Source organism: Podarcis melisellensis (genome assembly GCF_964234715.1).
Source record: "Podarcis melisellensis genome assembly, chromosome: 11".
Classification (NCBI taxonomy): domain Eukaryota; kingdom Metazoa; phylum Chordata; class Lepidosauria; order Squamata; family Lacertidae; genus Podarcis; species Podarcis melisellensis.
The window spans coordinates 62956519-62983764 of NC_138543.1; the positions used below are offsets into that span (position 1 = coordinate 62956519).

A 27246-nucleotide genomic window follows, 5' to 3' on the forward strand; every position below is an offset into this window, starting at 1 on the left:
CCAAGTAAGTTAGTTCTTGGTATGAGCTTTCGTGTGCATGCACACTTCTTCAGATACCAAGTGTGCATGCACATGAAAGCTCATACCAAGAACTAACTTACTTGGTCTTTAAGGTGCTACCAAAAGGGGAAAAAAAAATTATTTTGTTTTGACTATGGCAGACCAACACGGCTACCTATCTGTAACTGTAATAGAAAAGTTAGGCCTGAGGGCAGGAAGGGGGTTCATTGCTGGGAAAAGGAGAAGGCCTTGGCTGTCGGGGGTCTTTGGACATATTTTGACCTTACTGAGCTCACACTGGCTGTGGTTATTGAGCGTTCTTCTCACAGATGTATCTTTTTTTTGTTGAACAGTGACACCATTGCAGGGCTCTGTTGCTCATTTGAAGGCAGTTGCCGCTAGAACCGCTACAAGTCCCAATACTTTCAGCTCTAGAAAGACAAAGATGACAGTCAAGGAAAAAAGCCTCAATCTCTCCTCACCATTTATCGTTATCTGAGTTTCTGGGCTTCAGATCTTCTACCAACCCTGTCCATCATCCATGCTGACTGAGGATGATGGAAGTACAGCTCCAAAAAGCTCACCTGAGGTCACTGTGACATCAGCAGGTGGGTGGGGGGTTTTATCGGTCAAATTTGGCCTGATTCTGGTCCCTCAGCCAGATCCACTCTCTCACACACTGCCCAATTTACATACCAGATCAGGGCAAGGGAGGGGGGCAAATTAGCCCAGCATCCTGGTCTCACAGTGGCCCATCGGACGCCCCCAACGGGACGCTCCAAAGCAAGGCTCCCCTCATGTGGTTCCAGCCCCTGGCATTCAGAGACCTTGGAGGCAGAGCAGAGCCTTCAGGGTCACTTGGACTGACTTCGTATCTGAATTATTGCTTCGCTCCCAAATTATTGTCCTGGAAAAGTTGTGTTCTGAATAGGTAGGCTGGACACACTTTTGGGGGGAAAATAAGACTTTCCAGAAAACCTCAGAAATGTTTCAGTTTCTCCTGGGATACCAATGGAAACAATTCCACAGAAAGCCCAGTTTTGCCCAGTGAGCAAATGTCAGCCTGGGTTTTCTGCAGAATTGTTTCCATTGGCAAAGAGCGTGTTTCTGTGGGGAGGAGCCCTAAAAGAAGGCGAAAGGCTGCAGATGTGGGGGGGGGGGGCTGATGGGAGGAACTCTGCTCTGTTCAGCCCAAGCAAATCTGACTTGATGGGTAGCAAAGGGACAGTCTCTCTTCCACTTACCGTCCAAAGTCCGAACCATCAACCCATTTCCAAAAGCTTTTCAAGGAGCCCCAGCTTGTTTTAAGTCCAATCCAGTATTGATCACTCTAGGAGAAAGAATATTAACAGGGAAAGACCTCCTTCCCAATGGATCTCTCCTTCCTCCCTTTTTAAGAGGCTCATATATGCAGAACCAATACAGTTACTAATAGTCCCCAGGACACCCGTCCCAGTATCCTCCACAACACCCCTTCCCAGCTCTGGGACTGGAGAGTTGGCTGATCTTATCTCCAGCCAAGGTCTACTGTTGCATCTCTGAGCCCCAATCTCTGAGCGGTGTGAGATCCCAAGGGTTCCAGGCGCTCACCCGGGCTTTGTGTCTCCTTTTGGAAATGAGGCACAGAGGAGACTGTGGTGTCTTTATGACATACGGTCTATTTGCAGTGCACATTTATGCAACCGGAGCCTGTGATGGAGGGGTTCACAGCATCAACACCCCCAAAGTGTCTTGTTTCTCACCACAGCTGCCTTGGATTCCTTTGTGCTCGGCCTCTCTGACTTTCTCTGAATTTAGAGGAGTCTAGCACCCCTGACATTCCTTGGTCAGTATACAAACATTCCCTGGTCAGTATACAAAGTCTCCCAAATATATACCTCCCCTTCCCCCAGAAGTTCAAAAGTACACAATTCAGCGAGGAATGGCCCACTGGAGGTTATGTATATGGACATAGGCGCCGACTCCATGGGGCCTGAGGGGGCCCGAGCCCCCTCAAAAATTCGTTTGGGGGGGCTCTGCCCCCCCAATAATTTAAGAAAATTATTAGTTATATTATGCTTTGTAAAATCACAAAATTATGTTGGTATTTTTTATTTTCCTTGTTTGACGATAGTTACCTTTTAAAATACATTCAGTAATGAGTTAAAACAAAGCCACTCCCGATCTAGAGAGGGGGTGGGGTTGCGGGCTCTCGACCCATCAACAATCTCGCGGGGGGGGGCTGGCGTCAGCCCCACGAGAAGTGGGGATTCCCCCTAGCTCATTAATATTCACCGCCCACGGCGGCAGCCAATCGGTCGCCACAAAGGGCCCTCACAGGTTCACTTAAGGTCGGGGCAGCCCGGGGCTCGCCCCTTTCGTTCCCCCAGCAGCAGCAGTTTGGAGGTCTTGGGCCCCCCCAATATTTTTTATAAGTCGGTATGGGCCCCCGCCCCCCCCCCAATATTTTTTATAAGTCGGCACCCCTGTATATGGAGCAAAAATGCTCACAGCTTCTTCAGGAGCAGATCCTGTGCACATTCTTCTTCACAATCTACATAGGGGGCTAGAGTGACCCACTGAATCCCCACCAGTTCTATGGTGTTTCTTTGGCAAGCGCACTGAGAAATCAAGGGGTTATCTCTTTCCCCTTGCTCCCTGTCCTGGTGGATATTTCTTCATGATCTGCTAGACTCTGGACTTGACTCCCCAGCACCAGCAGCCCCCTTCCTTAAAGTCTGAGGCATTTGCACCCCAAAGTTATTACCTTATCAATGAATGTGGCACCCCATAGTTCTTTTGCACTCCAGGGCTTTAAAACAAGCAGTCGAGATGATTTCTCTTTGCAGGCTTCCTGGCTATGGTCCCAACTCTTCATGTCATCTGAAACCCACAGGCATTTCCACCTGAAGAGATTCCATCCACGGGGACAGCAGCCTAAGGAAGACAAGAGAAGGTCAAAGGAAGGCGTTGAGCTGAAAGCCACGTGGTCTCAGGCCGGCTTAGGGTGGGACCCAGATGGCACCCAGCTGGGACCCAGTGGAGACAAGGCCTCAGGCTGATGCAGGGAGAGAACCCTTTTCACACACATTCCCAGACAGAAACAAGCCTATATTTCTAATTCAGGCAAAGTGGGAAAGGGGATGAGCTGACCATGTTCAAGGAGGGCATCAGTTCTGCCCCCAAGCACCACTTGTGTTCGGCGCCACTGCGGCGTTTGCCCTCCTAGGTGTGTGACTTCATACTGGGTTCATAAGGAAAGGGTTAACTAATTGGAAAATAAATAACCAATGGGAACCCAAGGAGAGGAGTTAGGAGTTAGAGTTAGGGTGGCTAAGAAGTCAGTCTGAGAAGAGAGAGAGAGGGGAGAATTTGTTAAGTCAAACAGTTGAGATAATCAGTCAGGAAGGTGTTAGGAAGGTATAGGCTCGTAAAAAAACTAAAGTTAAGATACTGACAGGAATATTTTCTGAGAAACCATAAACCTGTTAATGTTTATAAAATAAACTTGTTTATTTGGTTCAATTTAAAAAACTGTCTGGACTCAGTGTGTACCCGAGAGTAACGGGTTGGTGGCAGCGGGGAAGCGAGCACAGTGGTGGCCCAGGGATCAATAGACTGTTCAACGTCCGAGGACCCTGTCTGATCACCACAGCCACTTCATCAGAAGACTGAGAGCTGTGAAAGGACCTTTCCCTGATACCCTCTGGCAAGAGGGCAGAGTGACCGGTTCTTCCTAGCCACCAACTAATTGCACTCGAGTAGCACAAAAGGAAAGCGCAATGAACAAAAAGCTGAGTCTTCTTTGGCCCGGAGGGAGGTAGCTGAGATACCCTTCCTTCCTTCCTTCCTTCCTTCCTTCCTTCCTTCCTTCCTTCCTTCCTTCCTTCCAGTTATATTTCCCCCAGATGCTTCGCTCTAACCGGGAGGAAGCATTGCGACTTGCATTCTTCTGCACATAATGGAGTTGCAGCCAAAGCGTACAGAGTGTAGCTTGGTCCTCCTCGTGGGTTTTTGAGATTTTTTTAAACCCTGCCCATCTTCTAAGGAACTCAAGGCTGCGCCATATGGTCCTTCCTATCCTGCCATGGGCATAGTTGCCCCCCTAGATAAAGTGCAGTGGTACCTTGGAAGTCGAACGGAATGCGTTCCGGAAGTCCGTTCAACTTCCAAAACATTTGAAAACCAAATCGCGGCTTCTGATCTACTATTTAATGATCTACTATCATTAAAGGAAAATTGGATGGAGAAGGATGATGGAAGTAAAATGTAGACCAGGCTTGGAGCTCCTGCCAGAGCAGATATGAGCTTCTCAGCCAAGTCCACCACCGCAGGGGAAGGGGATGCAGGGACACATGGGGTGTCCTGCCAGACTTGCAATAATAATAATAATAATAATAATAATAATAATAATAATAATTTATACCCTGCCTATCTGGCTGGGTTTCCCCAGCCTCTCTGGGCAGCTCTGGGTTAGGGTTAGGCATACCAATGTTTTGGCAATATTTGGTGTCCTCTATACTCTTCATGGTCTGGTCCAGAAGTTGCTGAACTGCATCCTTCTCCTTCTGCGTGAGGATCAGGCTCTGGTTGGCTTCCCTCAGCTGCTCCTGCGTCCTGTTCCCAGCAGCCAGGCAGCTCCACAGGGTCCCATTGGTGGAGTGGAGCTCCTCCTGGGCCTCTTCCAGCTGGGCCTGGGTCTGGGCCAGGCTGCCCTCCTGGGAGCCCATTCTCTGTGCCAGGGCACTGCCATCTTCAGTCGCCTGCTGCAGCTGATGTGAGACCTGCCAGTCTGCAGAGCACAAGCAGGGGCAACATGAGAGGAGGAGGAGGAGGAGGCACCTGCAGGTGCCAGTCAGGCAGTGTGGCAGAGGGGAGCCAGCCTCTGTTGGATGGGGGGGCACACAGGCTGGCTTGGCCCAATGGAACAGCTGCTCAGAGATATGCAAACAAGGGCTATGCATGTCTTATGTATTATACAGACATTTCCTACATCAGGGGAGACGATCAGGTGTGCTCCCGATGTTGTGGGGCTCCAGCTCCCCTTGACCCTGGCCATGCTGGCCAGGGCTGATGGGAACTGGAGTCTATTATTATTATTATTATTATTATTATTATTATTATTATTATTTACACCCTGCCCATCTGGCTGGGTTTTCCCAGCCACTCTGGGTAGCTCCCGACAAAATACAGAAGCACAATGAAACATCAAACATTAAAAGCTTCTCTAAAGAGGGCTGCCTTCAGATGTCTTGCTAAAGTCAGATAGTTGTTTATTTCCTTGACATCGGATGGGTGGGCGTTCCACAGGGCAGGTGCCACCACTGAGAAGGTCCTCTGCCTGGAGGGTGCCAGGCTGTCTGTCTCTGAGCCCAGGCTCCAGGGAAAGCTCTGAATCAAATGGCTGAAACATCTAAGGGTGCTTTCCCCCCTCCCCCATTTATCAGCTCAGTGGGCTTGGGCAGGGGGCACCCGCTACTCACATCGGACCCCCAGTCCTATGGCGGCGGTGAGAAGGAAGAGGCAGGCAGCCAACAATGCCAGGATGGCGTACCAGGTCCGACGGTCCGACTCTGGAAGAGAAACTCAGTGGGGTCAGTTTGGGGTTCCTGTGGGATGGGGTCAACCCTCAAAGGAAGCCTGATCCTGGAGGGAGGGCTGTGCGGAGACAGGGAGCTGAAGGCAGCCCCCAGTTCCCTGTCAGGCCTAAGCTTCTCTGCTGCAATCGTGGCCAGTCTCATTTGTGGGGAAGGAACAGACTGGCCCCTCCCCTGCAGAGACAAGTAATGGGCCCAAATGCCCCTAAATCCTCCTCCTCCTCCTCCTCATGGCAGGTGGAGGATCCAGGTGGGTTAAGAGCTGGCCGGCACTCACCTTTTGTTCCCTCTGTGGCAGTGGGATTCCTCTCCCCCTGGCAGGGGGGTCCTTGGACGTTCTCATAGGTCAGCTCTCCCTCTCCGGGGTCTGGAAGAGGAGCTGAGGGGTCAGTCACGGAGGGGGGCATCTGGATCTGGTCCACTTGGCTCCATGTGCCTTTCTCCTGGCTCCTCTCCGGAGGGGTTTGCACGAACCGCAGGTCAGCATAGGTCACATCCTGTGCCATCCTGGGGTGGGGGGAGGCCCTGCTGTGCCTGAACTGATGGCAAAGGGAGAGGTCTGGCTGGCTGGTTGCTCCTGAACTGTCTTCAGAAGAGATGAAATTGATGGCAAGCGAAAGAAATTGAAATCTGACAGGGTCCGTCAACCAACCACGAGCACCAGACTTCCTACAGCACTTGGTGTCTCGTCTATTTGGCATGCAAAGTCCAAGTCTCATGCAAGCCTGTCAAGGGACCCAAGGCAGATGCATGGCCCCCTCGGTGCACCGCGGAGCAGCAGAGTGTTGCAGAGAACGTGAGGCTTCCTCTTTCTCAGCTGCTTCCTTCCCCAACTTGGTTGCATTTCTTGGTGGTGCTTTTGTACAGAGCGAGATTTCCAGCAACCGGCTAAGGAGGAATCGCCAAGGCTGACTCCAGTAGCAAGTGAGAAGGCAGAAGTAACAATTCAGTCCCTGGATAACCAACTCTTTAACAAACCTGATGCTGCGGAAGCAGAGGCCTCTACCTATGAAGGCAATAAGACATCTAGCAAATTGAACAGCGGGGAAGAGGAAGCGTTTAGTAGAGATGACACCCCCCTTCAGACCTGGCAAGCCTACAGTCAGGAAAGAGAGTGGAATCTGATTCTAAATCCCCAAAAATTGGTATTCACGAACTTCCCGAAACCTAAGGGCTTCCTTACAGGGAAACAGCGAATAATGAACTTTGTATCTAGTCTAAATGATATACTACCAGGAATGGTTAATTCTAATGATATCACCTCGGTGGAATATCTACATTATGATGGTCACTCAGTGAGAGCACTGACCACTTTTGGGGATCAGAGCCTGGCCAAGTTTATTTTTAGGTCAAGACCTGCCTTTTTAAAAGCACGGATGACAATACTTAGGCTCTTTGAAAATAAGGCTCCTTTGAGCCCCCTTTTGAAGACTAAGCAGGCAAACCTTAGAAAGGGGAAACAACTCCCAAAATCCTGGCCTGACAAACAGAACCCGCAATGCCTTGTGAGCAAAGATGAGGATTTCTTTACTATGGAAGAAAATATCCTAATTGACCAGTTCTGGACGTTCCCACCATTAATACAAACTGACATCTTGGGAAGACTAGACAAGCTAAGAGATAAGCTGGCTGAGAGAGCCTCAGGCAACGAGGTTATTAAGGGGGACCAAAAAAAGACCACAGTACGTAACCTTCAGATTAAAGCGGAGATTAATTTTCCACCAAGAGAGAATGTGCCACCCTCCAAAGAGAGCACTCCATCACCCCCCCGAAGGAGAAATATCCCTAAGGTGACCCCACCAGACGCATGGGACAAAATGAGATACCTAGATGAAACAGAATTGGGCCAAAACCAGGCCGCAACAGAATATCCACAGAAGGAATATATGCATAATAAAGATCTGGTGTTCACAAACGTGAGCACTTTGCATCCACCTAGTGAAATCATAGAGCGGCTGGATAGCCCGCCATACAAAGACGATAGGCGACCGATACATAAAGCGACAAACCCTAAAAGTACGTTAGCTAATAATTGACAAAGACCTGACTGCGATAAAGCCAATCTACAATTTTTATCATGGAACATTGCTGGTTGGCTCAACAAGGCGACTGACCAATCATTTGTCAATTTCATTCAAGATCATGATATAGTCTTCCTGCAAGAGACATGGCTAACAGGGGATTTAGATGTAAATGGTTTTGCCTCATTCTCGCTCGCAGGTTCACCAAGCAACAAAGGGGGACGAGTTAAGGGTGGGCTAGGCATTCTAATATCCACAAGGCTGAGAGCATCTTTCGTCAAGCTGGAGCCTCTGAGCAGTATGGCCATGGCATTATTAATGAAATGCAGATATTGCACACTTCTATTGATTAATATATACGCCCCTCCCCAAAGAGGCAAGCAGCTTATCAAAAATATCTGGCATAGGCTAGAATCATATGTCGATGAGCTAATGAACCAAACTCCTGCAGCTGCAGTGCTGCTGGCTGGGGATTTAAATGCCAGAATTGGCCAATCAGACGAAGCGTTATATGCTCATTTCCATGACGTACCTCCCATTTCTGAAGAAGCCCATCTTATTCCCCCAAGGCTCTCAAAAGACAAGGGCTGCAACTACGCAGGCCTATGCCTTCTACGTTTTTCCAACAACTTGGATCTGACCGTATTAAATGGTCGTGTCGACAGAGAACCCAGTGGGGAATTCACATTTATATCCAACATGGGAGCCTCCACTATCGATTACGTCCTAGTGTCATCTAACCTTTTGAGCAGAGCACGGGAATACAAAGTGGTGGAGAGGGTTGACAGCGACCACCTACCGCTCTGTTTAATACTGGACGTAAGAAAAGATTTATTTTGCTCTGATAAACTTGAAGCCCCGTGTTTCGAAAACATGGAGCTAAGATACTCGTGTATTAAATGGTCCAGCAAATTGAGTGATGAAATATCGGAAAGACTTCACTCAGATACTTTTCTTGCTAGAAAGGAGAACCTCGTTAATTCCCCAACTCCTGAGGCTAGATTAGACATGTTCCGGGAACTGATTTCGTCCCTACAACCTTATCTGACTAACAAAAAATGCCACGGCAATCTCTACACTCTAATAAATCCAAACCCTGGTTTGACCAAGAATGCATGGCTATGAAACGCCTCCTGCTGGATAAGTACAGGAAATATAGAGCAGCGAACCTACCTTCGCTTCCATTAGACTGGTTTGAGTTAAAACGCAGTTATAAAGCTTTGATTAACAAGAAAAAGCTCCAGGCACAAAGGGAGGAATGGCAGTGCCTAGTGGAGGCCTCCCGAAGGAAAGATTCTGCCACGTTTTGGAAAACAATCGCAAAAAGCTGGAGAGACTCCCCGATTGAAATCGAATACTCTATGCCTGCCGGAGCATGGGAGGCCTTTTTCCTCTCATTATATTCATCAAATCAACTGGCCCCAGTTCTGCTTCCCGCTTCGAGTGAATTTGGCAAGGAATGGCCCCCTGTAACCACAGAAGAAATTACAGGCCTTATTCAATCTCTTAAATCAGAGAAAGCCCCGGGTGCTGACAATATCCCACCAGAAATTCTCAAGGGAAATGTTGAATGGTGGGCCCCTGTGCTAGCCGCCTTATTCACCAGTATAAATCAAACAGCTATTATCCCTGAGGACTGGGGCTTAGCCATCATCATTCCAATATTCAAGAAAGTAAACAGATCTGAGCCAGCTAACTACAGACCAATCAGTCTATTAAGTATTATCAGCAAACTATACGCTGCTCATTTATGTGACAAATTAGTGGAGTGGATGGAAAGAGAGCATATTCTATCAGAAGCTCAAGCTGGTTTTAGAGCAAAGCGTTCAACTATAGACCAGGCCCTTATCCTTCAACACCTGGCAGACAAATACTCTAGAAAAGGGGGGTCTTTATATGCAGCTTTTGTGGATTTCAAATCGGCCTTTGATCTAATACCAAGGGATAGACTCTGGGAAAAGCTTGGCGCTACAAACATAGATAAACGCTTATTACGCCTTATCCGTGGTCTATACGAAAACACCAGGGTGAGGGTAAGATGCGATCGGTCAGGCCATCTAACTAAAGAAATTAAAACACACTATGGGGTTAAACAAGGATGTGTCCTCGCGCCAATGCTATTTAATTTTTATATTAACTCTCTAGCAGTAAATATGGCGAAAGAAAATGCCCACCCTCCCAAACTGGCAGGTATGCCCCTCCCGGTGCTTCTGTATGCGGACGATGCAGTCCTACTCTCCTTTTCCTGCGTTGGCTTGAGGAAGCTTTTGAGATCACTTGCTGATCATTGTCAAGCGGAACAACTATCAATAAATTACAGCAAATCTAAAATTATGGTGTTTTCAAAAAAAAGAAGGAAACACAAATGGAGAATTAATGGTCAACCTATTGACCAGGTAGCAACTTTCAAATACCTGGGAATAACTTTTCAGGAAAGGGTCTCGTGGCACCAACAGATGAAAAACGCCATTGCCAACGCAGGAAGGGCCAACAAAGCCCTTACAAGATTCTTTCACGGGAAAGGGGGAAAATACGTTCCGGCAGCCTCCCAGGTTTTTGCTGCAAAAATACTCCCACAACTCACTTATGGATCCCAGGTTTGCAGTTTTAAAAATTTTGCGCCTATGGAGGCATTTCAAGCAAAATTCTACCGATGTTTATTGGGGATCCCTCCCTGTGTATCTAATATAGCTGTCCGCTTAGAAGTTGGACAACTACCTGTTAACGCGCGTTTGTGGATTCTAAAGATACACTACTGGTTAAAACTTATTTTTTTCCCGGCCGGTTTGGCTCCCTTAACACTCTTAGACACCTTTCATTCTACCTGGAAAGCTTCCCTGTTTGAAAAGATAAGAAGCTTGGGATTCTCCCCGCAGATCTTGATAGCGGCAGGATATGAGAGAGCCAGAAGTCAAGTGCTCCAGCGCATCAGGGACATAGAGCTGCAATGTCATATGGGCAAAATGGATAAACACGCCACAATTAGAGACTTTGGGAGAGGGTTCTCACCCGCAAACTATCTGGCTGATTTACAAATACCTAAGTACAGACATTCCTTTACCCTGGCCAGATTCAACGTTCTGCCCTCTGCCCTGCTGCTAGGCAGATATGAGGGCAAACCATATGAGTCACGTGTTTGCCCATGTGACTCATCGGAAGTGGAAACAAGTTTGCATGTATTGCTGCACTGTAGTTATTACGAGGATTTACGCCTGACCTTTATTGCCCCAGTTCTACGAAAGCTTAAAAATGAATCAGAACTTCAATGTATGAGAGCCTTGGTAGAAGATAAGGTTCCTGCAATCACGATCAATGTTGCTAAATTCTGTGCAGCCGCTATCAGGCGCAGAAAACAAGAGCTTTCCAATGTCAACATGCCGGCGAAGGCAAATACTTAATTTTATTCATGTTGTCCAATTTTAAATTGTTGTTATGGCCTAATTTGTATTGAAATTGTCCTTTGTTTTTTCCGGTGTAATGTTTCGCTGACTAGCTGTACGAGTCAATCTGGTCTGTGACCGTTTAATAAAATTTGATTTGAGAGCGAGATTTCAAGCCCTGGGCATCTGTCAGGGGTGCTTTAGGTGCAATTCCTGCAATGTAGGGGCTGGACTACATGATTCTTGGGGTCCCTTCCAATTCTGAAATTCTATGTTTCCTATGATAGTAGCTATATGGTATTATTATTAATTCAACTTATTAGGGTGTGATTAACTTGGCTGGGAAAGAGGGAAATGTAAATATCTCTTTTGTTCCACTTGATGGGTGTTTGGTGGAGGGCAAGGGGAACCATGGGGCAGGGGCCAGGATGCTCAGATTCCTGCCACCAGACCTCCCCTTTCATGATTTGACCGTGATGTATTAGTGATGTAGTTTGGGGGGATGTAACATGGGGATTAGCAACTAATAAACGTTTGGTGGCTCTTTTCTTTGGGGCCTCCATCTTGTTTCACCTGGTGGCAGGTGGGAGTCCTGTTGTGACAGTCTTCAATCAAGACCAAGCCTACTGGCTGCTGTTTTGCTCTGGTATTCCTGGCTGGTGTCCTTGTTTTTTGTCCAAGGGAGCCCTCAGATTTCTCTGTTAACAAAAGGAACTTTAAAAATTGAAGGCAACATGTGGCATGATTTTTTTAAATAATCAAAATGGTTCTGCCTGCAGTCCATCCCCCATCAAAGGCTTGACCCCTTATGGAATGGATGCTGCCCCCCGCCCCCCGACATATAGTCCCCTGCAAGCACTAGGGAAGGGAAATGTTGTTAACCTCCCTCTCGGGTGTTTGTTTTCCTTCCCCTTGTCACTTTCTCTCTTTCCTGCCCCCCCTCTTCCATTCTGGAGCCCAAGGCGATGAAGATGTGGCTCCCAGGCAGGTGCTGCCAGAAACAAATCTGAAAATAAGAAGAGCCTGCAGCTGGATCAGGCCAACGCCCCATCCTGGCCAGCATCCTGCCCCCCCCAGTGGCCATCCAGATGTCTCCTATGGGAAACCCGCAAGCAGGATTTGAGCACCATAGAATATCCCCTTCCTATGGCTTCCAGCAACTGGGATTTGGAAGCGCTGCTGCCCCCGGCTGTGACCCCTGTGGCCAGGATCCATGGACAGAGCCCTCTCCCCCTCCAGGGATTCCTCTCATCCTCTTTTAGCCGCCCAATTTGGTAGCCATCTCTGCCTCCTGGGGGTTCCACACTTTAACTGTGCTGCGTGAAGACGGTCTTTCCTTTGTGTGTCCTGAGCCTTCCCACATTCACCTTCACTGGAGGTCCATCAAGTCTAGCGCCAGCACTTCGTTTCAGAAAGGTGGTTGCCTCTTTTGCCTTCAGACACCACCCCCAGGATCAAAACATCCCCCAACCCCACCTGCAGGGGAAGACAGTGGGATGCCAATGGGTGGAGAGGTCCTGAGTGCAAAAACTGCATGGCGGATAAGCTAAGGTTACCAGATTTTTTTCAATGAATCTGGGGAACTTTAACTAACTAACTAATTAAATAAATAAATACTACACGTTCAGGACGTTGATGCTGCAGTGATGGCGGTGGCAGAGGGGCGGCCACTGCCTTGACCTCAACCGCTACGTTTCCCCTTCCTCCGAGGCTTCTATCTCCTTTCTCCCTGAGCCTGGGCAGCCCCTGAGTTGTTGGTTCTGTGGTGGTGGGGAAGTGGTGCGCGGTGGGTCAGGCATGGAAGGCGGAGAAGGAGGGCCGAGAGCGGCGGTGGTGGAGAGGCTCAGGCAGCACGATGCCTCCCTTCCCATCGGAGCAGCCCCAATCCCATTTCTACTTGCGTGCATCAGGAGGGGGTGGGGATCCCTCAGCTGGGAAGGGAGGCTTCCCGTTGCCTAACTGAGAGATCCCTGCCCCCTCCTGCTTGCACGCAGGCTCTGATAGTTGCTGGGGTCAGGGAAGGTGGAGGCAGCCCGGAAGCTGCATCTGAGAGCCCCTGCACCACCATCCTATGGGGACTTCTGAGCAGCTCCTGAAGCCAGCCAGAGCCAACTGCTCCGGGCTGCTGAGACTGCTGCTGCTGCTTTTCCCGGGGACATTAAATGAAATCCAGGGACATTCTGGGGATGGAATTTGGGGGCAGTCCCTGAGAAACGGGGACATCTGGCAACCCTAGGATAAGCGCTGATCCTCCCCTGCCTGCCCCCAACTTTGCATCTTTGGAAACAGGAAGTTTGCTGGAGGACTCCTTTTTCACATGCCCTGAAGGTGCTTCCTCCGGAAAGGAGGGCTGCTTTCTGCTCTGCAACCTTTGCTAGCTGCACTTTCACTGAGTGTGCCAGCTGTGATATTGTAAGTCGGGACCCCCTCCCATTTGGGGAGGGGCAGAGCTCTAATTGTTATATTGCTGCATTGTGCTATGGATGACCACCTGATCTGTGGGTGCCTCTGGGATCCAGTTCATCTGTGGAGCGTTGCAGTGCAAGGAGGATGTCACTATTTAGCTGGAATCGCTCTGGTTCGACAAGAGTAATGGCTGGAATGAAGGCGTGTGCTGGCACCAGATATGGTTCTGGGCTCTGATGAGGCCTGTGTCTCTGATGCGCTCCACAGGTGTGCGCCTCTTAACGCACAGCTTCTGCTTCGGGATGGGGTTCAGCTGAAACCAACCCCCCACACGTGGCGACTGTGACAGGGTCCTTGCTAAAGAACCCCCACACTGACCCCAGGCCCAAGAACAAGAGCAACAACATCCCAAAGGGGTGTCACCAGTTCCAGTGTTCTGAACTGCAGACCCAAAGGAGGACTCATGGGAGTGGCTGGGTGCAGGGATACCAAAAAAGGATGTGGAAACATTGGCGTGATCAGTTCTAGTGCTTTATTCAAGACAGGTGCAGATCTGCAGCAAATCAGCCGGGTCACCCAGACTTTACAGATGCAGGACGGAGACTGTAGCAGGAAACCCCCCCCCCCATCATTCAGTTTGTACAAACTTCACTCACACTCACACACTACATACGCTACGCTTCTGTTATAAATTCATAGAAAATCAACCATACATCGGATTTGCACTGTTCCACTTTTATTTTACTCCATGAAGGAAGGACTACAAAATGGGGAAGGTTTGATACAGGCCACCATAATCCCTTCACCATCCCAGCACATCCACAGGAGCCCTGCCCAGTTGCTATGCCAACCCTGATGGTCCTAGACAGAAGACAATCAAGATCACAAAGAACTTCCATATGGGAGTGGATTCAGCATGGACTGGAACAAAGGACAATGATCAGATCTTCCCTCAGGGGGCAGGAAACTGCGACTACCTTTTGTCTTCTGAAAATGACTCATGAGGAGGGGGGGAGAAGGGAACCAGCCAGGTGACAGGACACTCAGGTTACCACCGCAACTCCTCCCTCAACCCCTCCTTTCTGTAATGTATGCATGATGTTTCTGGGGGGGGGGGGGCTTGACCTACAGGATGGGAATTTCAAAAGTTTTTATAAGGTCTTGCACACCATTTTTCTGTGTCTTCCCTCTCACCTGCAAGTGAGGGGAACACCCTGTTGCAACAGTTCAGTAAAGGCCAAGCCTACAGGCTGCTGATTTGCTTCAATTTACCCTGGTTGGTGTCTTTACTTTTTGTCCAAGGGAGCCCTCGGATTTTTTCCGGTAACAAGACAGAAGCCAGGAGGCGGCTTGTCCACACCCAAATCAATGTGCAGGTATCCATTAGACACAAAGCAGCAGACATCGCTTTGGCCAGGACTTCCCCTCGCTCCACCTGACCAGATGAGGGCATAGGTGCCAAATACCCCATGGGCTCAGAGCCCAGCACCCCAAGCTCAGAGATAAGGCAAAGCCAGCTAATAATAATAATAATATTTATTATTTATACCCCTGCACATCTGGCTGGGTTTCCCCAGCCACTCTGGGTGGCTCCCCACAGAATATTAGAAACAAAGAATATCAAGGCAAATAAATATCAGTACAGATGAGCTGATTGCTGCAACCACTACCAGTTTATTGTGGGCTATCTTGACTACCAAGATGGTGTCTGCAGAGCTTCTGGAACAGTCTGCCTTTGGTTCAACCCACCCTGAAGCCTTGGCAGAGCAGGTGCCAGGTGAGCAGCAGGGAGCAAGCAGCTGCAAAGGCCCTCTCCCTTCTTGCCACCCTGAGAAGGAGTCTGCAGCTGGATCAGGCCAGGGCCCTCTAGTCCAGCCTCCTGTCCTGTCCTAGAATCCTAGAGTTGGAAGAGACCACAAGGGCCATCGAGTCCAACCCCCTGCCAAGCAGGAAACACCACCAGAGCACTCCTGACATATGGTTGTCAAGCCTCTGCTTAAAGACCTCCAAAGAAGGAGACTCCACCACACTCCTTGGCAGCAAATTCCACTGTCGAACAGCTCTTACTGTCAGGAAGTTCTTCCTAATGCTTAGGTGGAATCTTCTTTCTTGTAGTTTGGATCCATTGCTCCGTGTCCGCTTCTCTGGAGCAGCAGAAAACAACCTTTCTCCCTCCTCTACGTGACATCCTTTTATATATTTGAGCATGGCTATTATATCACCCCTTAACCTCCTCTTCTGTTTGTTTTTGCCCAGTTCTCTAATGCCCCCGAGGGAAGCCCCCAAGCAGCGCCCCAGAGCAGGAGCCCCCCCTCTGCTTCCCAGCCACTGCCCTTCAGACGCGCGGCTGTCTCTGGCCCGGGAGGCCGAGCCCGGCCATTGTGGCTGCAGCCCAAGCCGGCCGCCTCCTCCAGGGAAGCCCCGGTCCAGGTGGGCGACCATCGCTGCCTCCCGAGGGGGCGAGTTCCGCAGTTTGACGCTGCGCGGAGAAGGACCCTCTCCCTGGGAGGGGGCGCGGGCAGGCTGCCTCCGGGGGCGGCCTCGGGGTCCAGGTAGGCTGGCATGGGAGGAAAGGGGCTTCTTCCCTCCGGCTTGGGGTCCAGCCAGAAGCCGAGGAGTCGGTGGAGAGGGTTGGGGTCCAGCCAGGGCGGCCGCGTTGCGCAGCTGGGAGAGGAGGGAGGCTTCCGGGGCGCAGCCAGGGGGTCCCCATGCTGCACCCCAAGGGGTTCCCCGGCAAAGGGTCCCGTCGCGCTTGCTTGCAGGCAGAGGCGCGGCGGGTGCAGCCCCCCGACAGGCCGGGCGGGGTCGTCGTTGCTGCCGCTGCCATCGCCGCCCCCGCGCGCGCCCTGCTCCTGCGCAGCCTCGCCCGGCCCGGCCATGCGGAGCCCCGAGCCTCGTCGCCGCGGGCGGGAGGGCGAGGGACCGGGCGCGGCCGGGCATCCGCGGAGCCGCCGCTGGCCAGCCGGACCCCGAGCGCAGCGGCAGGTAAGGCGAGCCGGAGCCGGGAGAGGCGGGCGCGCGCCTTGCGCCTGGCCGGGCAGCTCAGCTGCAGCCCCGGCAGGGAAGGAGGACGGGCGGGCGGAGACAGGGAGCCTTGGTCCTGCCCCGGCGCCACGCTCGCGGCACAAGACAGGGCCTCTGAGCGTGTGCAGAGGGCCGCCCGCCAGCTGCTGCGCCCTCTGGAAAAACAAAGGGCTGCCGGAAGCGGCCTGGGGCCTTCAGTCCCTTCGGGGGCCAAGAAGTGGCGCAAGGAGGCCTGGCCGGGGGTCGGGTGGGCAGAGAAGGTGGCCCCCACGCTGCCGCTCGCCAAGCCTAGCCCAGATAGAGTGGCAGGGGAAAATCCCCTCCGCAATTGCCGGCGCCGCTCTCCATGAACTGCGATTCCCCCATGCAGCTAGGCAGGGCTTATTCCTCTGCCTGGTCCCTCCAGCTCAGAACGCGTCCTTCTGCATGCCAGACAGGTGTCCTTCCCTCCAGACGGAGGGGCATACCAGGCTGGCCTTGTGCTGGGCCATGCAGCTGAGCATTATTGACACGGGCTGGCAGAGGCTCTCTCCCAGGTTTCAGGCAGGGCACCTTCCCAGCCCACCTGGAGATGCCAGGTGCAGAGACCCTCTGAGCTGGGGCCCTACGTGGGAAATGGCCATAGGGCCAGGCAGAATCTGGCTCCGGCTGGCTCAGCATTGTCACCCCAGTGGGAGGCAAGGGAGCAGGACCTGCCGCTGGGAAACTGGGAACTGTGAGGTGGGGGGAGTCCAGGGTCCACATTCAGGGATGCTGAAGAGGGAGGCAGGCAGGCAGGCTGCCAGGGGAGGGAGCTCTTTGGGGTCAGGGGGCAGCCGAGGCCCAAAGCAGGAGGTCTTGCAGGGGCCTCATCATTGCCTGCATGAGGGAGCCTGATGGCGGCAGCAAAGGGGAGTCTGGTGCAACCCCCCCCCCAGCAGAGCTCCCTGGCTTCCAGCTGACCCTGGGACTGCCGCCCACCTGGCTCCTTCCTGGTGCCTGCCCTGGTCCTGCGAGCCCCTTCCTTCCGTCTTCCCTGCAGGTGCCCACCCCACGGAGCTGTCCTGAATGATGCCCAGGGGCCGTGCCTGGACCCAGCAGGAGATCGCCTGCCTCCTGGCGTTCATCGGAGGCTGCCGGCAGGTGACGCTGCTGATGGCCTCCACCTCGCGCCCCAACGAGGCCCTCTGGCGAGAAATCTCCCGCCGGCTGGCCCTGGCCGGCTACAGCCGCAACGTGGCCCAGTGCCGCTCCAAGTGGAAAGCCCTTAAGCAGGCCTTCTACTCCGAGTGGGAGACCCGGAGGCAGCAGGGTGGGGAGCGACCCGCCCCCCAGGCACCCCCCCACTACAAGACCATGAAGAGGATCTGGGAAGCCGCGGGGAGACCTGTCTTTGGGGAGAGGCGCCTGCCAGGTAAGGGAGCCCCTCTCCCCCCTGCCCCCCTGCCCCAGCCAGCTTTGGGGTGGGCTTCAGGGGAGCCCTGGTCCTCTCTGCACCACCCAGGATTTGGGGGACATGAACAGGTACTGTGGCAAAAAGAGGCAGGTGGTGAGGGAGGAGAGGTAAGAGAGCAGCATCAGAGGCCTCTCTACTCTTCCCCCCCCCCCCGGTATTTTTCTGTCAGGAACAGGAAGGAACAAACCCTCTCAGTTTCAGCAGGTGCCGTTACCTGTACAGGTTCAAACATTTTATCCACAAGAATGAGGGAGGGACTCATTTATTTTTTTTAAAGAGAAAGACCAGAAATGCCCTGGATTTGCAAAGGATGGAGCTGTGTGGCCTCAAGCCATGAAAATTTCTCTACTTACTGGCCCCATCTTAAGCTAACTGGGAATGCCAGTGCCTGGGTCCTGGGGAATGGCTTGGCTACACAGGGGTGAATGTGGGGTGTGTGGGGCGTACCCAGGCCTAATGCTTTTTTTAAAAAATGGGGATCGAGAGAAGCTGGCAGAGAGAGAGAGACGCGAGCAGAAGAAAAAGGCTGGAATGGATCTGGAGCTGTGACCTGCGTCGGCGCCCAGCAGCAAGACAGATCCATTCCAGCCTTTTTCTTCTGCTTGCATCTATCTCTGTCATGTGGTTCTTCCTCCATCCAAGCACCACTTGCCACCTTGGGTGGAGACAGATCAGTGGGGATGAGGGGCTGCTTTTGTGGCATGCATGGCTATCCCGCCCTCAGCCCCCCAGATCTGCCCTGCTTCTGCTCAGCTTGGCATGGGGCTTTTTCTCTGCAAGAACAATCTCCTGTTTGGCCTTGTAGACCACTCTGCTTGAAGTTCTTTTGCCTCTACCTCTTCCTTGCCCTTTTTTGTTTGCTTGTCATTCCCCCTTCCTTCATTGAAATATGCATTTTTTAAAATTCCCAGAGTGCCCATCCTAATCAAATGTGCTGCTTGCACCTGTGCTTGTCAACTGCTGTCCTGCTTGGTTACCTGTAGTCCACTGTCTTGGACTACAGTTCCCATCAGCTCTGGGCAGCACAGCTCTGCTGCTGCCAGCATCCTATGGCCATGCAGGCTGTGCCTGATGGGAATTGTGGTCCAAACCAATGGGAGGACATAGGAGGACACCAGGTTGCCAATGGCTGTTCTATGTGATTTGCTTTACGAGTCCATTTCCCTTCCAGATCTAGGGAAGCTGCCTCCCCACAAGGACAGGGGCGACCCAGAGGCCAAGCCGTCTCCGTTCTTGCCACAAGAGATGGCAGGCAGCCAAACCCAGGATCTGTGCGGTGGGAGGCGCTTGACTTGCTCAGCTTCTGCGTGTCAGGCTGCTGGTAGGTGTGTAGCTGAAAGGAGGGAGGGGAGAACACACCAAGGCTTCTCCCAAGGCAGCAGAATCTGCTCCTCTGTTGGAGAGGCAGTGACGGCCACCAATCTGGGTGGTTTTAAAAGAGGAAGAGACAAACTCATGGAGGAGGCGAGGGAGATCCGTGGCTACTAAGTTGTGTTGGCTCTGCTCTGCCTCCATGGTCAGAGGCTGCAATGCTTCTGAATACAGTGGCACCTTGGTTCTCAAACTGAATCCGTTCCAGAAGTCCGTTCCAAAACCAAAGTGTTCCAAAACCAAGGTGCGCTTTCCCATAGAAAGTCATGCAAAATGGAATAAACCGTTTCAGACTTTTAAAAACAATTCCCCAAACAGCAATTTAACATGAATTTTACTTTCTAAAGAGACCACTGATCCACAAAATGCAAGCAATAAACAATGTACACTGAAAAATGAAAGCAATAAACAATGCAGTTCACACAATCAACCAATCAGAAGCTAAACTGGGTTCCACACAGTCACACTCACACACAAAAAGAGCCACAAAAACACAAAATAGCAAAAACAGACCTCAGCATAAGACTCAAAACGGAGCACGTTCGACTTCCGAAAAAATTTCGCAAACTGGAACACTTACTTCCAGGTTTGCAGTGTTTGGGTTCCAAGTTGTTTGAGAACCAAGGTACCACTGTATCATTTGCTGGAAACCACAGGAAGGGAGAGTCACTCCTATTCTTGGGTCCTGATTCTGGGTTTCCAAGTGGGGCAGCTGGTTGCTGGACTAGATGGGCCCCTGGCCTGATCCAGCAAGCTCTTCTTCTGCTCTTAAGGAGAGAGGGGTTGCCTGCAGGAGTTGAATCATGAGCCCTTTGCCAAATCTTGCAGATTCCCCCTCCTTGAGGCCCTTGCCAGGGAGCCCGGACCGGCCAGCCTGCGCTGCAGAGAAGGACTCGTCTGAGAGTGCGGGAGAGGAACAGGCGGCAGCGGACGATGGGCAGCCCTCTGGGCCAGACAGTCCAGGTGAGCGTCACTTCTTTGGATTGAGTGCTCCAAAAACAGGTGGGCTTGAAAGCACCCCAACACCACTGAACAACACTTGTGTCTTCGTCTTCTGCAACTCCACATTCTCCCAATATCCCTCGACTGTGGCAAGGTATGATTTGACATGTGGCATTTCAGCCCCATCTAGGGAAAAGTTTGTCGTTTTTACAGATTTTGGGGTCCTATTGGAGGGAATGAGAAAAATGAAAAAGTCATGTACACAAACTTCCTGGGGCCCAAGTGACCCCGCAAACAACTGCTGCAGTTCCTTATTTACTTTCCATGTCTGCAGATGCTCAGCTCAGAACCTCTTCTTTCTGTTTCTTCCGAGAAGAGAATGCATTCATATAAAGCAATTTGCTCGCCTTCCCTGATGTGCATTTACAAATGGCATAGGACCCCCCCCCCAGGCTTACAAATCTGCTTCTGAAATCTATAGAAAAGGTGTCCGTTCTCTCTGGTGTTTTTGGAGAGGTCCCCCTTGGGTGCTGTCTCTGCCCTGACCCCCTGACCTCCCCCCTTGCTCCCGCCTCCTCTCTCCCCCCGCAGGGCCCGGCATCGTCAGCCTCCTGCAGAGCATGCAGCAGATCCTGGTGCAGATCCTGCGCACGTCGCGGCAGCAGCAGCTCCTCCTGGAAAGCCTGGCCAGCGACACCGTCTCCCACCTGCACGTCATCTCGGACAACCTGGTGCAGGTGGGCGAGACTCTGAACGAGTTGCTGCTCCAGAGCCACGCGCACTCGGCCGATCCGTACGGCATCCGCACCCTTCTCCACGGGGGCCCGTCCCAGCCCTGTTCCCCGGGGGCCCCACCTGCCTCTCCCCTCCTCAAGGAAGAAGCTTGGCTGCTACCTGCTGCCAGCTTCCGGCCTCACAGCTCAGCCCTACCCTGAGCCACCTCTCTCACCCAAGTTTTTGAGACTCCATCAGAGTTGGGCAGGGGCAGCACGAGGGACTCCATTTGCCCCTCTGTGCCGAGGCGGGGGGCATTTGCCAAGGTCAGTGTTTGTACCTTACAGAAAAGCCTCCAGACTTTCGTAAAATTTTATTTTTTCAATAAAATTTAAAAATGAGGAAATGTATTATGCCTCTTTCCTGTGCAGAGTGGTGTTCAGAAATGGAGGGCTGAGAATATCCTGGCATGTTTGGGAGGGATGTGCTTGTCTACTCTTCTCCTTGACATCCTAGCTTTCAAGGTGCAGGGATTTATTTATTTACAGTGGAACCTTGGGTTGCGGACATAATCCATGATGGAGGCACATCCGCAACCCGCAGCGTTCGTAATCTACATGCATGACGCAATTTGGTGCTTCTGCATGAGCGGCGAAACCTGGAAGTAGCCCTTTCTGGTACTTCTGGGTTTCCCATGGTCCGCAACCTGAAAACACATAACATACAAGTGTTTGTAACCCGAGGTACCACTGTATTGGTTTTACTTCAATTTTACAAGCCTTTGCCTACAGTCTGAAGTGGTGTGACACAGGCTTATTCCACATGAGAAGCCGAACCGTTTCTGAACAGAAGCTATTGCTGCAAAGTTACCCGCCTTGAAGGCAATAAAAGGCAGATAGCATCCCCAAAGGAGGAAGCAACCCTCCGTCCACCAGGACTCATGACTCTGGGTCTTTCTGGTGGCACTGAAGGGCCAAGGGCTGTGTGCGCTTGCCCCCCAGCCCCCCAGTGTGGGGAGGGAATATCTTGCCCCATTCATTTCCAGCTTGCAGCAGCAACAAGCTGAGCTGACTGTTCCAAGATGGGGGGGGGGGGTCTCCTCCTGGAAAGCACCACTTTACTGATTAGAAACCACAACTGGGCTATAAAATACCAGGAGGAGCCGAGATGAGTTTCTAGTTGAAATTAGTAATCCTAATGAGTAATATTAGGATTAGTTGTTGATTAGGATTAGGGTTAGGATTAGCATATGTTGTTAATAATGCCTGTTTGTAGAATCTCAAAATTGTAGTTTGGGAAAGGACTCAAAGGCTCATTTAGTACGACCTCTGCAATGCAAGAATTGCTGCTAAAATGCAGGAAATGCAGCTAAAATGTGGGAATCGCAGCTATTCAGTGCCTCTCAGTCCCTCTCTCACATGCCTGGAGGTAGGCTGTCCTGAAATAGGTCGGGTGTGCGTGTGCCTGAGTGGCTCCTGGCAAAACAGCCGCCCCCTCTGCTCCCTGAAGTGCCACTATGCGTGTGAGGCGAGGGCATTTTGCCCTATTGATGCAGAGTTTCCTGCAGGCTTCACAGTCCTCATCCTGGCTGCTGCAACAGGCACAAAGAAAGCACCCAGTGCTGGATCACATCCTCCAGGTATGGGAAGCTCCAGGTCCAAGTCCAGTGACAAGGCCCTCCCTCTGCCTGGGATGTTGGAGAGCTGCTGCCGGTCAGAGTGGGCCGTGTTGGGCCAGATGGGCCAAGGGTGCCTGGCAGCCTTGAAGGTGGAGCCTTGTTTCTTCCTGGGGCTCCCTTTCTTGCCAAGAGGCTCTTGGCACATCCAGGCTCTGCTGGGCCTACAGAATATTGTTTGTTTCCTTCATATCCCCCCTTTCCGCCAAAAATGTCAGCAGGACTTGCTTTCTCTAGCAGGAGGTTGGTGTTGGGGAAGGAGCCTGAGGAGGACAGCGCTAGGCTCTTGCTGCAATCCGCACTCGGCACAGGTGGAGGGCAAGGCCCCCGCCCCCAATGCTGCGTTCTCCAGCTCACCACCTGGTGACCTCCGGCCTGTCTCTGCAGGCGTGCCGGGCTTCCCGCATTCTCCGCGTGGCCAGCTCCTGCTCTGGCGCACTGAGGCTGTGGACCACCATCAGGTAGCGGAAGTTGCACACTCGCCACCTGGCGTTCTGCTTGGCAAAGCGGGCACTGGACTTGGGCCGCAGCCCGGCCCGCTGAGCCAAGATGCCCACGTAGGCGTCTTCCACCGGGATGGGGGGGACGCTCTCTGCCGCCCGCAGGATCCTCGCGGCTGCGTCCAGGGACAGGATGTAGCCAATGCCGCTGGCGTACGGTGGGTATTCTTCCGGGGAATAGGCTTCCCTCGGCACGTACCACTTGCTGGAGGGATGCCGGATGACTTTCCGCTTCTCCCGGGCAAAGACGGAGCCTGCGTAGAGGCCGCTCCGGAGGGTGTTTTGCCTGGCCAGGAACTCCGGCAGCCGCTCGGTGTTGACAAAGCAGTCGTCGTCTGTCTTGAGGAGGTAGCTGGGCCGGCAGCGGCCGAGGGCCCACCGGACGCCATGCAGGACCTTCAAGGTGAGGTTGCGATAGGTGTCCAGGTAATTCCCCACCAGGACATCCCCAAAGTCCTCCTGCTCTTGCTGGATCTGCCGGGAGGCCCCCTCACCTGCGCCCCGGCCTACCAGGAACACGACCTGCCAAAGAAGTTGAAAAATATCTTCAGGTATGCAACAACGGCAGCGAGAGTCTTAATAGCACAAGGATGGAAGACTGAGGAAATCCCGACTAAAGAATCCTGGCAAGAGAAACTGATGACTATGCAGAATTGGCAAAATTGGCACATAAACTACAGGACAAGGATAACTGTGACTTTAAAGATGAATGGGAACCCTTTAGAAAGTATCTAAAGATGCAACAAAGTGAACTGGACTCCTTGGCAGGTTTTGAATAAACACTCACAAACCTTTTATTGATAATAACCAGTTAGACAAATTAAGGATTTATGCAATTTTGTAACATGCAGAGAATAGCATTTATAGAGAAACCAGAGATCAGAACTGAGGGAAGTCGGGGGGGGGGCGTTGTTTTATGGGAGGGAGGGAAAATGGGGAAAATTAAGGATGATATGTTTTAAGATAATATGTTTTGTTTAAATTCCTAATAAAAAATGTTTTTTAAAAAGCGACACGACCTGCCACGGGTAAGGCTGGGGCTTCTCTCGCGCAGCCCAGGTCCTCCGTATCACCTGCCGGGATTCCACGTTTCCTGGGGCCGACGTCACAAGGATTAAGAGCACCTGTCCAGGCTCACAGTGCGGCTCCCAGCCAGCTTCTGAGAACAGAGGCCCAAAGTCCACCCCCTGGCCGGCTGCGTTTCTGGCTCCAGAGTGGGTCCTCTGGGGGGGCTCCTGCCAGGCAGCCAAGAAAGGGCTGGAGGCCCCCAGCAGCTTTTGGGCACCATCGGCCAGGAGCAGGAGGCACCAGATCGGGATGGAGGAGAGCAGGAGACAGAGGCAGACCAGACCCTTTGAGCCCCAGGGGCGCCTGGGGGCCATGGGGAGTGGCGCATGGCAGTCCCAGCAGCCTCTGGTCACATCCTGCCACTCGAGGCAAGGAGAGGCAGCTGGGCAGGAGTGCTGGCCTTTGCTCTCGCCTGTTGGGCGCAGGCTGGCCGGCCAAAGGGCAGCTGCGAGAGGGAGGATATCTGCAGGGGCCGAGGCCAAGCGCCACCCGGCCTCTGACTACGGCAGCCAAGGCCAAAGGGGGACTGGAGCGCCACAGGCAGGGCGAGAGGGGGCTCTCCAGAATGTCACCTGCAGGCCCTTCATTTCGGCTGGCCGGAGGGAGGGCAAATAGGAAGGATGTTTTGTGGGGGAACCAGAGAGTGGGATGCAGGGACCCTGCTGCCTTTGGCAGATTCACAGCAGCGGGGCGGCAGATCCGTGATGGTAAACGATGCTCCCGGCCTTGGTCTCTCCTGCTCCTCTTGCATTTCCTAAGCGAAAGAAAAAAGGCAAATCTCACAAGGAGGAATACGTCTTTGCACAGCGCCTAGTCAAACTATGGAACTCCCTTCTGCAAATTGGATGGCTTGAAAAGAGGATGGGACAAATTCCTGGAGGAGAAGAGGGAATTCCAGAATTCTTCTGGAAACCCCAGGAGGGAAGGGGCTGATCTTGCGCTGGAATTCTGACTCCGGATTTTCCCATGACTGCATCTGCTTGGCCCCTGTGAGAACAGGGGTCCCTTGATCTTTACCTAATAGGTATCTAAAGCCATTTGCACCTAACAAAATATATATTTTGTCAAAGTAATTGTTGAACTGAAATACAATTAAGAAGATGTATATTAATATATCTTATATTTTGGAAATGTACATCCAGGTTTTTTTCCCTTTAAATTTTTTGGGGGCCCCCAAGAGGGTGGGGCCCTAAGCTAGAACTTGTTTAAAAGGTAAAGGTACCTCCTGACCATTAGGTCCAGTCGTGACTGACTCTGGGGTTGCGGTGCTCATCTCGCTTTACTGGCCGAGGGAGCCGGCGTACAGCTTCCGGGTCATGTGGCCAGCAGGACTAAGCCGCTTCTGGCGAACCAGAGTAGCACACAGAAACGCCGTTTACCTTCCCACCGGAGTGGTACCTATTTATCTACTTGCACTTTGATGTGCTTTCAAACTGCTAGGTGGGGAGGAAGAGCTTGTTTAGCTCAGACGTCAATCCGGCCCTGCTTCTTCGATTGCACCAAGGACATCCACAAGGAGGGCCAGGTTGCCCCAAGGAGGACCCCTTCCCTGGGGGACACTTCCTTCCCACTGGACAGACGCGGCTGCTGGCGGCCCCTGAGCCTGGGCGGGGATGGGTCTCTGGGGCTGGGCTCCTGCCTGGGGGCTTCCCCCTGGGACCCCCTGCTTGGCCCCCGATCCAGCAGCCACGCTCTTCTGAGGCTCCCATTGAGCCTCCAGCTGCAGAGGCAGTTTATCCCTGACCTGGCCACAGTGACCCATGCAACGGTCACCTCCGGGTTTGACTACTGTAATTCGCTCTATGCGGGGCTGCCCTTGAAGCTGTCCCAGAAACTCCAGCGGGTACAGAATGCTGCAGCGAGGCTCCTCATGGGGTCTCTGCCATGGGAGCATATTCACCCAGTGCTTTTCCAGCTGCACTGGCTCCCGGTGGAGTACAGGGTCAGATTTAAGGTGCTGCTTCTGACCTTTAAAGCCCTTCACGGCCTAGGACCCTCGTACCTACGGGACCGCCTCTCCCGGTCTGCCCCACGGAGAGCCTCAAGGTCCATAAATAGCAACACCCTAGTGGTCCCAGGCCCTAAGGAAGTTAGATTGGCTTCAACCAGAGCCAGGGCCTTTTCAACTCTGGCTCCGGCCTGGTGGAACGCTCTGCCTCATGAGACCAGGGCCCTGCAGGATCTGATCTCTTTCCGCAGGGCCTGTAAGACAGAGTTGTTCCGCCTGGCCTTTGGCTTGGAGCCAATATGATTCCCTAACCCTCTTTCTTTTTTCTTTTTCCTTACTCCTCCTGTGATGAGGCTGCATTCAATATTTTAATGTTTCTATATTTTAATGTCGTATTTTAATCTTGTTTTTAAGTTGTAATCATTCAACTTGTTTTTATTATTGCTTGTAAGCCGCTCTGAGCCCGGCCTTGGCTGGGGAGGGCGGGGTATAAATGAAAAAAATATTATTATTATTATTATTATTATTATTATTATTATTATTATTATTATTATTATTATTATTATTATTATTATTATTATTATTATTATTATCCAGCAGCCCGGCTCTTCTGAGGCTCCCATTGAAGCTCCAGCTGCAGAGGCTGTCTATCTCCAGGGGGCGGGGCTTGGAGGCCTTACGAGGGAGGGCAGGGGGCGGGGCCACGTTTGCTCCTCCCTCGGCGCACCTGGTTGCCCCGGCAACGAAAAGGCGACGCCGCCCACTCCTTTCCGAAGGTAGAGAGAGGCCCCTGGCCGGGCTGGCGCTCCGAGGCCCTGATGGACGGGTCTTTGGCCAATAGCTGCCGCGAGGCTCTTGCAAGAGACCAATTGGGAAGCGGAGAGCCTGTCGGGGATCCCGCCCAATCGGAAAGCGACAGGGACGCCGCAGAGATAAGAATATAGAGGAGCCGCAGCGCCGGCTGCTTGTGAGGCAGACTCCCCTCTCAAATGAAAGCGGCTCCGCAAGAAATGCCAAGAATAGAAGAATGGCAGGTCAAGATGCTGGATTTTTGGAGCTGGCCGACCAGACGGGAAGAATCCGCGACCAGAAATATGAATTTGGGGTTAAATAGGTGATCCAGTGAGATTCAGTTGGAGGGGATTCGAGGGAGTCACTTACCAATGGAATGAGAATTAGGTAACTG

The 27246-nt window shown here is 52.1% G+C and overlaps 3 protein-coding genes across 3 annotated transcripts; 1 reads left to right on the forward strand and 2 right to left on the reverse strand.

The window, feature by feature from the left end:
• Positions 1-192: 192 nt before the first annotated feature.
• LOC309380100 (B-cell differentiation antigen CD72-like) lies at positions 193-6315 on the reverse strand. Its single transcript, XM_081929914.1, has 6 exons — positions 5854-6315; positions 5463-5552; positions 4469-4771; positions 2747-2916; positions 1245-1330; positions 193-431 (listed from the first exon to the last, which is right to left on the reverse strand). The coding sequence occupies exons 1-6, from the start codon at positions 6293-6295 to the stop codon at positions 308-310; spliced, it is 1215 nt and encodes a 404-aa protein (XP_081786040.1). The 5' UTR covers positions 6296-6315; the 3' UTR covers positions 193-307.
• Positions 6316-16298: 9983 nt separating this feature from the next.
• On the forward strand, positions 16299-21275 carry LOC309379955 (uncharacterized protein). The gene is made up of 5 exons (XM_081929479.1): positions 16299-16368; positions 17429-17800; positions 19014-19325; positions 20042-20176; positions 20747-21275. The coding sequence occupies exons 2-5, from the start codon at positions 17455-17457 to the stop codon at positions 21088-21090; spliced, it is 1137 nt and encodes a 378-aa protein (XP_081785605.1). The 5' UTR covers positions 16299-16368; positions 17429-17454; the 3' UTR covers positions 21091-21275.
• Positions 21276-21599: 324 nt separating this feature from the next.
• Positions 21600-24426, reverse strand: LOC309380124 (beta-1,3-galactosyltransferase 5-like; the record flags this gene model as incomplete). Its single annotated transcript, XM_081929960.1, has 2 exons — positions 21600-23566; positions 24064-24426. 2 exons carry the CDS (start codon positions 24424-24426, stop codon positions 22898-22900), a joined length of 1032 nt encoding a protein of 343 aa, XP_081786086.1. The 3' UTR covers positions 21600-22897.
• Positions 24427-27246: the final 2820 nt, after the last annotated feature.

What these genes read in the sequence shown, in the direction of transcription:
- LOC309379955 (XM_081929479.1), top strand. Translation starts at nt 17,455, where the DNA reads ATGATGCCCAGGGGCCGTGCCTGGACCCAGCAGGAGATCGCCTGCCTC. An exon ending in TGGGGAGAGGCGCCTGCCAG is followed by an intron (nt 17,801 to 19,013) that starts GTAAGGGAGCCC and finishes TTTCCCTTCCAG; the next exon opens with ATCTAGGGAAGCTGCCTCCC. An exon ending in GGCGAGGGAGATCCGTGGCT is followed by an intron (nt 19,326 to 20,041) that starts ACTAAGTTGTGT and finishes CAAATCTTGCAG; the next exon opens with ATTCCCCCTCCTTGAGGCCC.
- LOC309380100 (XM_081929914.1), bottom strand. Translation starts at nt 6,295, where the DNA reads ATGAGACTTGGACTTTGCATGCCAAATAGACGAGACACCAAGTGCTGT. An exon ending in CAAATATTGCCAAAACATTG is followed by an intron (nt 2,917 to 4,468) that starts GTATGCCTAACC and finishes TGTCTTCCTTAG; the next exon opens with GCTGCTGTCCCCGTGGATGG. An exon ending in GTGCCACATTCATTGATAAG is followed by an intron (nt 1,331 to 2,746) that starts GTAATAACTTTG and finishes TCTTTCTCCTAG; the next exon opens with AGTGATCAATACTGGATTGG.